Source organism: Canis lupus, chromosome 22 (genome assembly GCF_048164855.1).
Source record: "Canis lupus baileyi chromosome 22, mCanLup2.hap1, whole genome shotgun sequence".
Taxonomy (NCBI): Eukaryota; Metazoa; Chordata; class Mammalia; order Carnivora; family Canidae; genus Canis; species Canis lupus.
The window spans coordinates 49,939,613-49,953,071 of NC_132859.1; the positions used below are offsets into that span (position 1 = coordinate 49,939,613).

At 45.4% G+C, this 13,459-nt stretch overlaps 1 protein-coding gene and 1 pseudogene across 3 annotated transcripts in view; both read right to left on the reverse strand.

Annotated features, from left to right (window-relative positions):
- ANO10 (anoctamin 10) overlaps window positions 1-11,349 on the reverse strand; it is a 228,650-nt gene extending 217,301 nt beyond the window's left edge. For all 3 annotated transcript variants that reach the window (XM_072793564.1, XM_072793563.1, XM_072793562.1), the window contains exons 1-2: window positions 11,063-11,349; window positions 3,429-3,581 (exon numbers count right to left, since the gene is read on the reverse strand). In XM_072793564.1, coding sequence (XP_072649665.1) covers window positions 3,429-3,567 — 139 coding nt within the window. In that variant the 5' untranslated portion in view covers window positions 3,568-3,581; window positions 11,063-11,349. The remainder of the gene's footprint in view (window positions 1-3,428; window positions 3,582-11,062) is intronic.
- LOC140614325 (ferritin heavy chain pseudogene) lies at window positions 1,510-2,504 on the reverse strand (annotated as a pseudogene).
- Window positions 11,350-13,459: the final 2,110 nt, after the last annotated feature.

A 13,459-nucleotide genomic window follows, 5' to 3' on the forward strand; every position in this document is an offset into this window, starting at 1 on the left:
CTGGCCTAGTCTCTAACTTCCTGACTTTTTCTCTCTCAAAGTTCCTAATTCTGTACCTTTTGCTCTATTTTCTGGGAGGTTTTATCAAGATTATCTTCTAACCCTAATACTGTGTTTTTAAATTTTGCTTTCATACTTCAACTTTATATAAGCTCTGTTTTTCTAAATGAATATTTTACAGTCTCCAACTCTTGATTTACAGAATGTCTGTCCTGCCCTCTCATAAGTGAAGGAGTTAAGTTTTTAATTCTCTCTTGGTTTTCTTCTTCTGCAGTTTGCTGTTTCTACCTGTTTGTTTAGGTTAATCTTTGTCTTTCATGTTAGGGACTTTCCTCAGATGTGTGGTGATCTTTTCCTGTATGTGCGTGTTTAAGAAAGGGGTTCTAGGAGGCTGTACTCAAGTTCTGAAGGTTTAGATGGAGCTCACTGAAGATGGCCTTTAATGCACAGTCCTCTGGCCAGGTTGTTTTCCATGGGCAACTCTCTGATTTCTACACCTTTGGTTATTTTGTGTTTGGTTAGACTCCCCAAGGAAGATTATTCAATCTGCTTCCTAGATGATTTGAATCTAGCTGCTAACATTCTAGAAACTAAATTAGGTATGAGATTAGTGGGATGGAGGATAAGGGGAACAATACTCCATTACTCTATTTTCAGTACAGAATCTATCACAGAAGCCCCCATGCCAAAATCCAAGCATCTGACCCTTTACAGAGAAAATTCAGTCTTCTGCAGCAATCGTAGAATACAGGGATCGGGGGAATCTATTTCTTAAATGAATCTCAGTCGATTCTTTTTTTCTTGCTCTTGGTACCACTTATTTCCACCCCCATAGGCCCCTACAATCACTAATACCTAAGTCCACAGGAGCATTCTGTGGTGCAAACGAAACTGCACCTCAGTTTGTACTCCTGCCAACTTCAGCTTTGACTTGTTCAAGTCTGAGAACTTATTTACCACTCATCCACCTGTTTTCTAGCTTCCAAAATGGTGCTGCTGTTAAATTCTTTCTTCTTTGTCAAAGTAGATATCTCTTTTTTAAAGATCCTTTTATTGTCATTTCCATAGAGGTTTGAAAGAGAGTAAAAGTAAACATGAGTGTTAAATCCACTGCCATGGGACGCCTGGGTGGCTTAGCAGTTGAGTGTCTGCCTTTGGCTCAGGGCATGATCCTGGGGTCCTGGGATCGAGTCCCACATCGGGCTCCCTGCATGAAGCCTGTTTCTCCCTCTGCCTGTGTCTCTGCCTCTCTCTCTCTCTCTCTCTCTCTCTCTCATGAATAAATAAAATTTTTTTAAAAATAATAAAATAAAATAAATCCACTGCCTTTACCTGAAATATCAGGATACTTTTTTGGAATGCTCTTTCATATTTCCCAGCAGTGTAAAAAGATGCCTACCTCTGCCCCATCCCTGTGTCTCCGTGCTGAAGCCACACCACGAGCAGGGAAGACAATACACTGAAGTCCCTTGCTCTTAGGCATTTACGAATGTTCTTCCATCACAAGACTTTTATTTTTTTTTATTTTTTTTTATTTTTTTTTTATTTTTTTTTATTTTTTTTTTATTTTTATTTATTTTTTTGGGGGGGGTACCAAATTACTTTATTTGAAGGAATGATACAAACGAAAGAAGTAGATGTTTCGGTACAACTTATAGAAAAGGTAAAGGTAACCCCAACATGCATGCACTGCCTCGGTGACCAGGGAAGTCATCCTGTGGCTATGGGAAGACAGCCTAAGGCTTAGCTCTCACTATCACTGTTTCCCAGGGTGTGCTTGTCAAAGAGATACTCTGCCATGCCAGATTCGGGAGCCCCCATCTTGCGCAGGTTGGTTACATGGTCACCCAATTCTTTGATGGATTTCACCTACTCGTTCAGGTAATGAGTCTCAATGAAGTCACACAAGTGGGGGTCATTTTTATCAGTGGCCAGTTTGTGCAGTTCCAGTAGTGACTGATTCACACTCTTTTCCAAGTGTAATGCACACTCCATTGCATTCAGCCCATTCTCCCAATCGTCACGGTCTGGTTTCTTAATATCCTGAAGGAAGATTCGACCACCTCGTTGGTTCTGCAGCTTCATCAGTTTCTCAGCATGTTCCCTCTCCTCATGAGATTGGTGGAGAAAATATTTGGCAAAGTTCTTCAAAGCCACATCATCGCAATCAAAGTAATAAGACATGGACAAGTAGACGTAAGACGCGTAGAGCTCCAGGTTGATGTGGCGGTTGATGGCGGCCTCGGAGTCCTGGTGGTAGTTCTGGCGCACCTGCGAGGGGGACGCGGTCGTCATGGCGGAAGCTGAGGAGAGGCGGCAGCGGCGGCGGCTGCGCGGCGCTGGGGCGGCGGCGGCGGAGGCCTTGGGGCGGTCCGAGAGCGCTGCGTGGAGGTGGCCGAGGGCTGGCTCTGAGCGGCGGGCCCGGGGAGGGGAGACGAGCGCCGGGTTCCGTCCAAGCACTGTTGAAGCAGGAAGCCGCGGCGACTCTCAGCGGAGACTGGCCCATCACAAGAATTTTAAAGAAGGGACTCCAACCCAGTGAAACACGTCAGATTTCAATAAGAAGGTATTCCAGTTTTTCAGTCTTCTTTTGGTTCAGTTGTTTGCAAAACATTAAAAATTCCACTTTGATCCAAGGCTTTACTATTTAGAAAGCATTTCCGTTTACAGTAAAAATCTTTACTTAAAAACCTGCCTATTTAAGTTGTATTCAGTGTTTGGAGACTTGGTAAAGTTTTAAGTGAAGTGCAAGTGCAAATCAATTCTTGTTTTGTATAATTTTATGAAGTTTTTGCTCATGTAAAATGTCCTCCACCCTCTCACCAGATCTAGATGCCTATTTGCCCTTCAGGAGAGGGGTAAGCTTTGGCTTCTATAAAGTCATCCTTTTCCATCCCAAAAAGTATCACCAAGTGTCACCTCTGTCTTCCCTTTACCCTTCCAACTAGTTTACAAACAATTCATTTTTAAGTAGCATGCACTGCTTTGTAACAGTTCTTTCATTAGGGTTTTTTATTGTGGGGTTTATTTTTGTCCTGTTACTACACAATTTCCAGGATTTGGCATTCAGTATCCATACACTGACAGTAACATCCTTGCAGGCAGAAGACCATATTAATCTCTCCCTCAACATCATAACTCACATATAAAGAGCACTCAGTAGATACTTGTTTTTTCGTTTGACAAATAGTGACCTACTGTGCCAGGCCAGGTACTAGGCACAGCATTTAGAGCTGTGAACAAAATCACTCAGGTTGCTTTTGGTCTAATGTTGACTTAAGGTCTCCTTTCATATCTACATAAATGAAGAGCAAAGAAATAGATATTAATTTTAGAAACATATCAATGAAAAAACTGTAAGACGTATTTGAAAATATACTTTTAGTCACTGATCACAACTAAGTCTGAATTATGTTTATTTTACTCACCACCATCTTCCTTTTTAGAGACAATTCTGTTTTTCAGCCATTCTTTGGTTTCTTTTTTGACATCCTGAGCCAGTTCTAGGACCACCAAAGGTGTGAAGGAACTCTCACAAGTATCCAAAGCTGGTAAGGTCACTTTCATCTTTCACAAACTTGCTGAAATTAAAATAAAATATAAAGCACATGGGTTACAACAGAAAAGAGAAATATATATAGACAAACATATATTTGTATTTTCTCTTAATTACACCTAATTCTGGATTCCAAGAAAAAGGAAAATATCTCATGATCCAGTTGTGTTATGTGACAGGCTCAACCAATGATTCACAGCACATGTGTAAGCTAGGCCCAAACAAAGTAAGGCGGAACACCATCCTTTTCTGTAAGCAGCTCAGAACACAGCAGGGGGGACACCCAGATAAAGGGAAGGACAGCAGTGTAAAACGTGCTTTCACACAGGAAGAGTACAGAAGTATTTATAAGGGATTTGACACCTGAACGGGATTTAAAAGAATGAATAGGAGTCTGCCGGTGAGACTTGGATGGCATTCTAAATAGAGGAAATAACATTCCCTTACAAAATAATGATGACAAACAGCCAACAGAATCAGAGAAATACAAGTAGATTAGGTACAGCTGCAGCACTACCTATTAGCTTCCTTCCTAGTTTTTCTTTCTTGAGAATATCATCTTTATCTCTGTTTCCAAGTTTGAAAAATGACTCAAGTCAACTTGGACACCCACAAATGGTATTAAACTAAGGCCTAATGGCCTCCCTCTAAAATGTTTTTCATGTGAATCTCTCTAACCCATTGATTCGCAGCAGGGACAATTTCTAGACTTTAGACAATCTTATTCTAAGCTTGTACTTGATTTAAGTTTTAATGACTCCAAAGTACAAGTGCCAATCAATTCCTGGGAACAATCACAAAAGGAGTGCACAACACCACCGAACACCTTTCCATTCTTAAGGATGAACTATGATCTTGCAACAAGCTGATCTAATAGAACAGTGTAATCTGGTGTACAGTAATACACTTTTGTTTTTCTCCCATAGAACATAGTTTTGGGGCAACATAGGTATTATAAATCAATGCTGAGTTCATCTTATAGCACAAATGCTTCAGGAACGCTATTATAAAATACCAGCCAAATCAAAAGTCAGCATGCTACACTTTATGAAAGTAACCAGATCAAAACAGGACTCAGTACTCCCCTTCAAACAGCTAAAATAATGTGGTCAGGAATTATATGGAATGAAAGAATAAAACATACCAATTAGAGCTATGGGAACTCAGAACGCTTAATATGCAAAAGTTTTCAATCAAGAAAAGGGAGAAAACCATGTTCTACACAAATCAATGATGGAAGAATAAAGACAGTATAGGATAAGAACAGTAAGACCAGAGCAAGGAGGGGCCACATTTTGTGAGCTGTTGACTGAAATTTAAGGTACAGTTCACATCTGCTCCAATGGCCAGAAAGGAGTCACTGTAAGTTTCTGAGCAGAGGATTAACTACGTGTCAGAGCAATATGAACCTCAACAGGTAAATTTAGGGGGCAAGACTGTGTTTTTCATCTTTCAACTCCTCTGAACTTTAAAATTTTTTCATAACAAAAAGTTGGGGAAAATGGTTAATCTGCCAGTAGACTACAGAGGCTTAGGCATCACCAACTTTTAACTGGAAATATCAAGTACAATGAACATTTATGTAGTAAATGTTTTGTGCCATGCTGTGACAGAGTCTGAAAGTACAAAAGTAAGGTCCCCATCTTGCTTCTGGGGAGCTCGCAGTCCTACAGCAGAAGCAAATGTGCACCAAATCATTCTAACACAAGGCCTGAGCACCATAGTCATAAACAGGTGAGGTGGGGCAGCAGGAGGGAGAGATTAACTTTCCTGGAAGGGAGGCTGAGAACCAGACACCCTTCAACTTGGAAAAGGTATATGCAGATAACTCTAAGGTTTCTGACCTGGGATGTGGGAAAGAGTAAATAAAGAGGCAAGTTGGAAAGAATGGCACAATCAGGGTTCAGGGCACAATCAAGGGTTCAGCAGGGTACATGTGGACATGCATCAAAGATGTCAGTTTTCTGCCATTTATGCATTGCCTAATATCGTAATAAAAGGCCTACCTTATTCATAATTACCAGGTCATAAAATAATCTTTTAAAGACACTAAATGCAGGTTTCAGTTCTATACACATATATGAGCACCAGCTACAAATTCATAATAAATATTTGCTCACTGATTTATTCTCATTTGAGATACTACATGCCCTTCATTACTTGAGACAACCTTAACAAGATTTCTAATATATTACAACGTGTCACTATCTCTGATATCCAAAGAGTTCCTACAAACTCTTGGGAATATCATCTTTAACTCTGTTTCCAAGCTTGAAAAATTCTCAAGTCAATTTGGACACCCACAGATTAACAAAAAAAATACAAAAAACTAAAATCACAAGTCACAAAAGAAGAAATACAAGCAGCCAACACACATTTTGAAAAGATGCTCAAACATACTAATAAAAGAAATGTAAAATTAATATAAGATGCCTTTCCCTTTTCAGTTTTGCTGAAGTTGAAATGTAGACAAGGCCCAGTTCTGGTACAGGTGTAGAAAATTGGGTATTTTCACACATGCCTGACAGATGTTGTACTTTAGTATCACCTTTCCAGAAAGCAGAGTGGCAGTATGAAAAATAATACTAAATACTCCTACTATTCATTACACAACAATGCCATTTCTAGGAATTTATGCCAAGGAGATAATAAAAAAGAATCTACATATAGTAGAAGTTCATTATAATTTTCTTTTTTTCTTTCTTATTTATTTCTGGGTTTTAGTTATGGCAAAGAAACAAGAAATAACTTACAACTGAAAGTCTAACAAGGGGAGATTGGCTAAATACATAAAGTGTGTCACAACTATACAACAGAACCATCAACACAAGGATACAGATGTGACTATTAACATGGAGAACATTTCATAACTCCTTGTAAGGTAAAAAAAAAAATACAAAGCATGATCCCATTTACGGATATACAGGATCCATACTAATAGCAAAATGGCAACACTAGCTAACGTTTGCTGGGGACTTACTACATGCAAAGCACTGGACTACTCATTAAATTCTCACACCAATTCTATGAGGAAGAAACTCTTAACATTTTCATCTAGCAGATGAGAAAACTAAGGTCACAGAAGTAGGTTTGTCCAATGTCACACAGTAACAAGCAGGAGAATTGGGATTTAAACTGTGGTGGCCTCAGGTCAGAGCTCACACCCTTAACCATGTGTGGATACACTCACATTTCAACCTATACTGTGTGTGTTTTAATAAACATCCTATCAATGATTAGTCAGATATATTTCTCCAAACTACCATGTCTAAGTAGTAGGATGTAAGCTGATTGTTATTTTCTTCTTTAAATTTTTCTTTTTGATTGAATTTTAATGAGCAAGAGTTTTTTTTATAATTATTAAAAAAAATGGTTTTTTACTGTTGTAAAATAGTATGCACGAGCCCCACATTTTCAACAGTACGTGTAAAATGCACCTTTTAGTAAAGGCCAAATGATACTTTTTTAAACCTGGATAATACAAGGTAATATTTTGCTTTAGTCCCCTGATTAAAACCATACGAACCCTGTGAAAGAAGAGTTGCTTAATTTTAAAGATGTTTTGGAGTAAAGATTAACTAACAATGAAAAAGCCTTCTGTCCAACAGTATATAAAATGAAAGGAGTCAGGCAGCCTGGGTGGTTCAGTGGTTTCGTGCCACCTTCGGCCCAGGGCCTGGAGACCCAGAATCGAGTCCCACTTCAGGCTTCCTGCATGGAGCCTGCCTCTGCCTGTGTCTCTGCCTCTCTATGTGTCTCTCATGAATAAATAAAATCTTAAAAAAAAAAAAAAAGAAAAGAAAGGACTCAGCATCTAGGCACATTCCCTCTTATCCAAAAGGAGACTGCCAAAAGCACCAAAGGAGCTGGAGAATGATAGAATTTTTAGAGGAGAAGGAGCTTTAGGGGTCATTTAATCCTGTGACATCACTGTACTATGTTCATAAGACCCAAACTCACACAACCAGCATGGCAGATTTAGAACTGAAGACCAGTGCTCTTTGAATGATTTTCTGAAAAAGATCTTTTTTTCATTTTTATGAACTTAGTCAATAAAGTCAGTTTTACAGTTTTGTCATTAGAAGAAACACTGGCCGGGATCCCTGGGTGGCGCAGCGGTTTGGCGCCTGCCTTTGGCCCAGGGCACGATCCTGGAGACCCGGGATCGAATCCCACGTCGGGCTCCCGGTGCATGGAGCCTGCTTCTCCCTCTGCCTATGTCTCTGCCTCTCTCTCTCTCTCTCTCTCTGTGACTATCATAAATAAATAAAAATTAAAAAAAAAAAAAAAAAAAAAAAGAAGAAACACTGGCCTAGCCAAACTGTACAGGTGCATGCTTTTGCTCCATAAGTCTCAAAGACTAACACAAATGGCAGTGTTGCATGGACTCTGCTTTGTGCAATGTGAACCATGTGGTGGGGGGAAAGACTACTAAGGCTTTTTAGTGGAGTTTGGTAAGCTTTGATCCCTTTCTCCAGTACATAAAATGCTTTTGGGGTTTCAACACTGTCGGTGACAATCCTTTAAGGACCAACTCTGCTCTGTTAACGCTTGCAGTTTTCAGCTGTTCTACACTTAAGCCATCCATTGAGCCAAAATGTACTTACAACCCTGGCTGCCTAAGATGCCCTTCCTCATCCTGCTATACCTTCTGTGCTCTCTTCTTCCTGTCCCTGTAACCAACCTAGGGGAACCTACTGCTCAGGGAATTTTTGTCCCTGTATAGAAAACCTCTGGATGTCCCTTCCTTGGGGGACTCCTGCCCCTGTGCTCTGCATGCAGCAGAGTACAGGTAAGGAGGATTTAGTTTTACAGTTAACTGGTCAGTGGAATCCAGGCATGCCCTAAACCCACTCTCCAGTTGGCTGGCCCAATGGAGTGAACAGCAAGTCTAAAGTAGTGAAAACAAGAAGCCTCATGGCAGCCTTGGCCTAAGCTGAGTTCTGCAACCTGCTTTCACCAGAGGATCCTAATATGAGCTTATGAGCTTGGTTCACCATTACAATATATATGACCAGCACATGGTACCAAAATACCAGATGGGAGGACATTTAAGTGTGGGTATGGAAGAGAGGCTCATGGTCCCAGTTGGGGCCAATCTAAAAACAATGATTCAACATATGTAGTCTTCTTAGGCACTGAAAGATAGAATGATTTCTGCAACTGCAAACAATTTCTCCATTTTATGCAGGTTGTCAACCAGGACGGCTGCCAGGAATGACTAAAAGGCATAGCATACAGGTTTCACAGATGCTCTGGGGCACAGGATAGCCATCCCAAATTCTGTTCTTATCATGTGCTGGACTGCACAGAGGGCCAAAGGGAGGCCTATAAATGACTTGGATTCATGTGGCTGTTAGATTAGCTACTGGATCACTTGCCTACAGTAAGAGGTAAATACTGACCAGAGTGGTTGAAATGTCCATACAAACACACTGTGAGTTCAACCATGGGTTGGGGGTGGGGAAGCTGGGGGTATGTACATTCAAGGATCAAGAAAAGGAGACCGTGTATTCACTTTCTGAGTTTAGGAGGTGGGGAACCAGTGGAATTATAAATTCAAAGGCGAGTAAGAAGGAAATGCACAAGCAGTCTTCAGAAATCACCTTATTTCAGACTCAAGGAGAAATGTAAACCAAAATTACACAATTACTCTGTCATGAAGCAGAACAGGAACACATCAGTGAGAGAAAAATGAAGGGCCACAATGATTGAGCTGGAAAATGAGAGGGATTTTCTTAGGAGAAAAGTTATAACTTTAATGGCCAGGGCTAGAAGGAAGTACAGGACAGCTCCAGAGGCCCTGAGGGTAAAGACAACTTGGGGACATGCTCTGAAACCTCCAGTAGGCAGTTAACTATGAGGGCATTTGTGGGACATTTTTTCCTTGAGACCCAAGGTAGCTGCGTCTTGGTGTTATGTAAGATGTGGGCAAATTTAATAGTGGGAAATCAACACTGCACACAGCCACCCTCACTAGAGTTTCTCAGAGACACTGACAAGGTAAGGAAGCTGGTGAGGCCCACTCCCATACCTGGGAAATTGGTGGTATCAGGACCCCACAAGAAGATGCAGGAGAGGCAAGACAAGACATACTGAAGACGGCCTGGCCACAGCAGCCCAAGCCCTGGCCTGATTAGATGCTGCACTAACAGAAGGCCACCTCTGCACAGAATCACCCAACTGAGCCTTGCCACAGACTGACCAATGAAGTGAAACAACAATATTTCCACCTCTCGTTTAAACTTTGTATCTACTCTCATTATGCCACATACTGACAAGATTTTGCTTATTTAGGCTGGAATAATGTCTGAAAATCTGAAGCAGCCCTGAATCTCCCCTGCAAGTGCAGCACCTGACACAAAACTAAATTTCTACTGTGATAAAAGAATGAATCCATGATAACCATACAACCATTTAAAAAGATGTTTAAGGAGAATTTTTAATGATCCAGGCAAGTGCTAAGTGGGGGGAAAAAAGCAAACAAATTAATATAACAATATGACCCCAATGATGTAATATGTACATTTAATTTGCAATAAAATACAAAAAGAATTAAGAAGATTTGCACCCAAATGTTAAGAGTTGGCGAAATTACATGGGATTTTAACTTTTATCCCTATACTTTTTCTCAATATTCCATGTTTCTACAATGAAAAACAAGTTTCACTGGCTTTAAGCCACACACTCCAATTTACCAAGCCTTTTCCATTCCCTTCCATTATTTTCGACCTTTTAAAATTCATTCAATAGCTGGTCTGCGCAGATATGATCTACTTTCCACCGTGAATTGAAAACTATGTATCATACTCACAAAACAGGAAACCTTAGAAACATCGAGTTCCGTAGGTTGGTGTGACTTCAAATTGGAAAGAGGCAAATAATAAAGATTTCTTTTTTTTTAACGCCACGGGGCTAAATTCTTAAAAATTAAACTCCGCAGGTTTAAGGAAACGGGAACTGTTTTCATCCTGGGCGAACCCCACCGCACTTACTACGTGGGACCCTGTGCACAGTGTCCAGGCGGCCGGAGCGGTGTTTTGCAGCAGCCCGTGCCGCCCAGTCCAGGCCCGGGGAGGCGCCCACGGGGAGACCGCTCTGCTCCAGCCACCTTCTCAGGTGTCCCAGGCCCTGCCCCTGGCTCGCACGCATGACTCGAGTCGTACGCTACGTCCCCGCGCGGAGCCTGGGCAGCCCATCACCCGGACCCCGCAAGTCCGCTGCGGCCACGGAGGGTTCGGACTTCCCCCAACCCGCCCCGCTGAACCCGGGGGGCGTCAGTCCCGAGCCCCGCTGAACAGGCCCTTCTTCCCAGCCCCCCTCCCTGCGACTACCCCCCGAGCCCGCATCTCCCCCCATCCCGGCCCACGTCCCGTTCCTGGGCTGCCAACACTGGGGGTGCACCGGGACGGAAGGAGCCCCGCCGCCAGGCAGCCCGAGCTCAGCCCCGCACAGGCCGGCTCCCCGCCGCCGACACGAGGGTCTGCGCTCCCTTCCCCCACGTACCGGCCGCAGCGGCGCTCCACGCCTTCGGAGGCGGGCCCGGGGCCGGAGAGACTCAGGAGCCCCCGCGGACGCTCTTTGGCAGGGGCGGACGCAGGCCGCTGGGTGTGGCGGGGCTGGCGGGGCTGGCGGCGCTGACGGCGCTGACGGGGCTGACCGGGCTGACGGCGCTGACGGGGCTGACGGGGCTGACGGGGCTGACGGGGCTGACGGGGCTGACGGGGCTGACGGGGCCTAGGAGCCGGAGCGCAGGCACAGCGGACCACGCCGCGAGAGGCGGGGCCGGCACTGCGCCGTACGGAGCGGGGCGGGGCCTCGCGGGAGGGCGGGGCTCGCGGGAGGGCGGGGCTCGCGGGAGGGCGGGGCTCGCGGGAGGGCGGGGCCTCGCGGGGAGGGCGGGGCTCGCTGGAGGGGGGCTCGCGGGAGGGCGGGGCTCGCGGGGAGGGCGGGGCTCGCGGGAGGGGGGCTCGCGGGAGGGCGGGGCCTCGCGGGAGGGCGGGGCTCGCGGGGAGGGCGGGGCCTCGCGGGGAGGGCGGGGCTCGCGGGAGGGCGGGGCCTCGCGGGAGTCCTCCCGGCCGGGACGGAAACGGCTCCGCGGAACAAGGAGATGAGCCTAGCTGGCCCTCCGCCGAGAGCGGGAGCGCGGCGGCGCGCGGAAGAGGCGTGCCCTGCGGGCTGTCCCTCGGGGGCGGCGGGGGGCCCACGGCGGGAGGGGCGCGTCCGACGGGCCGTCTCTCGGAAGCGGGGTGCGGCCTCGCTGGGCGGCGGTGCGCGGAGAGGGGGGCACTGGTGGAGCCGCTGAGCGAGAACGCGGGTGTCCGGGCTCTTACAAAAGACCTTCGTTACTGGAGTAAGAGATTTTTTAGTAAAGGCGGCAGCCCTCCTCAGATTTCCTTTCAGTAGCGAAAACAGGTACTACTGTAGGTCTTTCGTAAACGAGAACTTTCGGAAAGCGAGGTTGGGGTGGAGGGATTCTTCTTCGCTTTTCCTCCTACTTCCCTGGCCCTGCCTACGGACAACCAGGGGAGCCTACAGGTTCCCTCCTCGCCATTTCCTTCTTTCAGTCTCTTACGGTCCAGACTCCACTTTTCTTGTCACTGTCCCCCGCAGCCCTGCCTCCCCCCAGATCTGCCTGGACCTCAGCCCCGCGGTCCTCAGGCCTCCGCCCTGGCTGTATCCCTCCGCCTTCCTTAGCCTTGGGCAAGGTGTCTGTCCTCGCATCCCCCCAGGGAATGGAGGCGCTTCCCCCTCCCGGCCCCCCCGTCTCTGTGCCTGCTCTCCTAGTTGTTTGTCTGTCAGTCTTGCCCTAGAATGTAAACGTCACGAGGGCAGAGATCTTTGTCAGTTTTGTCCATTGATATACTTGCAGCGCCTGGAGCAGCCTTAGGTCCTCACCAGGCAAGCAGTAATTCTCAGTGGAATCAAAGAAGGCTTTATCTTCTTTTAGTATCATTTTTTTTATTGGTGTTCAATTTGCCAACATACAGAATAACACCCAGTGCTCATCCCGTCAGGTGCCCCCCTCAGTGCCCGTCACCCAGTCACCCCGACCCCTAGTTCGTTTCCCAGAGTTAGGAGTCTTCATGTTCTGTCTCCCTTTATGATATTTCCCACTCATCTTCTCTCCTTTCCCCTTTATTCCCTTTTCACTATTATTTATATTCCCCAAATGAATGAGAACATATAACGTTTGTCCTTCTCCGATTGACTTACTTCACTCAGCATAACACCCTCCAGTTCTAGCCACGTTGAAGCAAATGGTGGGTATTTGTCGTTTCTAATGGCTGAGGAATATTCCATTGTATACATAGACCACAGCTTCTTTATCGCCTCGGTGTCCATCGAAAGAAGGCTTTAAAAGGACTTCTCCCGGGCAGCCCGGGTGGCTCAGCAGTTTAGCACCTGCCTTCAGCCCAGGGCGTGATCCTGGAGACCGGGGATCAAGCCCCCCGTCCGGCTCCCCACATGGAGCCTGCGTCTCTTCTCCCTCTGCCTGTGTCTCTGCCTCTGTGTGTGTGTGTGTCTCTCTCATTAATAAATAAGTTTTTTGAATCTTAAAAATAAAAAAAATAATAAAAGGACTTCTCCCCACCTTACACCCATCTCCGCCCAGAGGGATGCCTCCAGGGCCTGCCCAGCCAGAGCAGTGAGGACTGCCCTCCCATTCATCCTCCCCTCCTCTGGGTCTTCCAGGCTCAAGACAGGAGGGAGGGGAACTTGAGGACAGGAACAGAAGCTGGCTACTACACAGGGGACTGTTTGCTGTTCTTTCTGGAACTCCAGTGCTCTGTCATGGCAGCTCACCACCCCACTGAGACCTGTCATGTCATGCTCATGGAAGTCCTGCATGGGTACATCCAGAAGTTCTCTCTCTTCTGCAAATTGGGACAAATTGTTTCT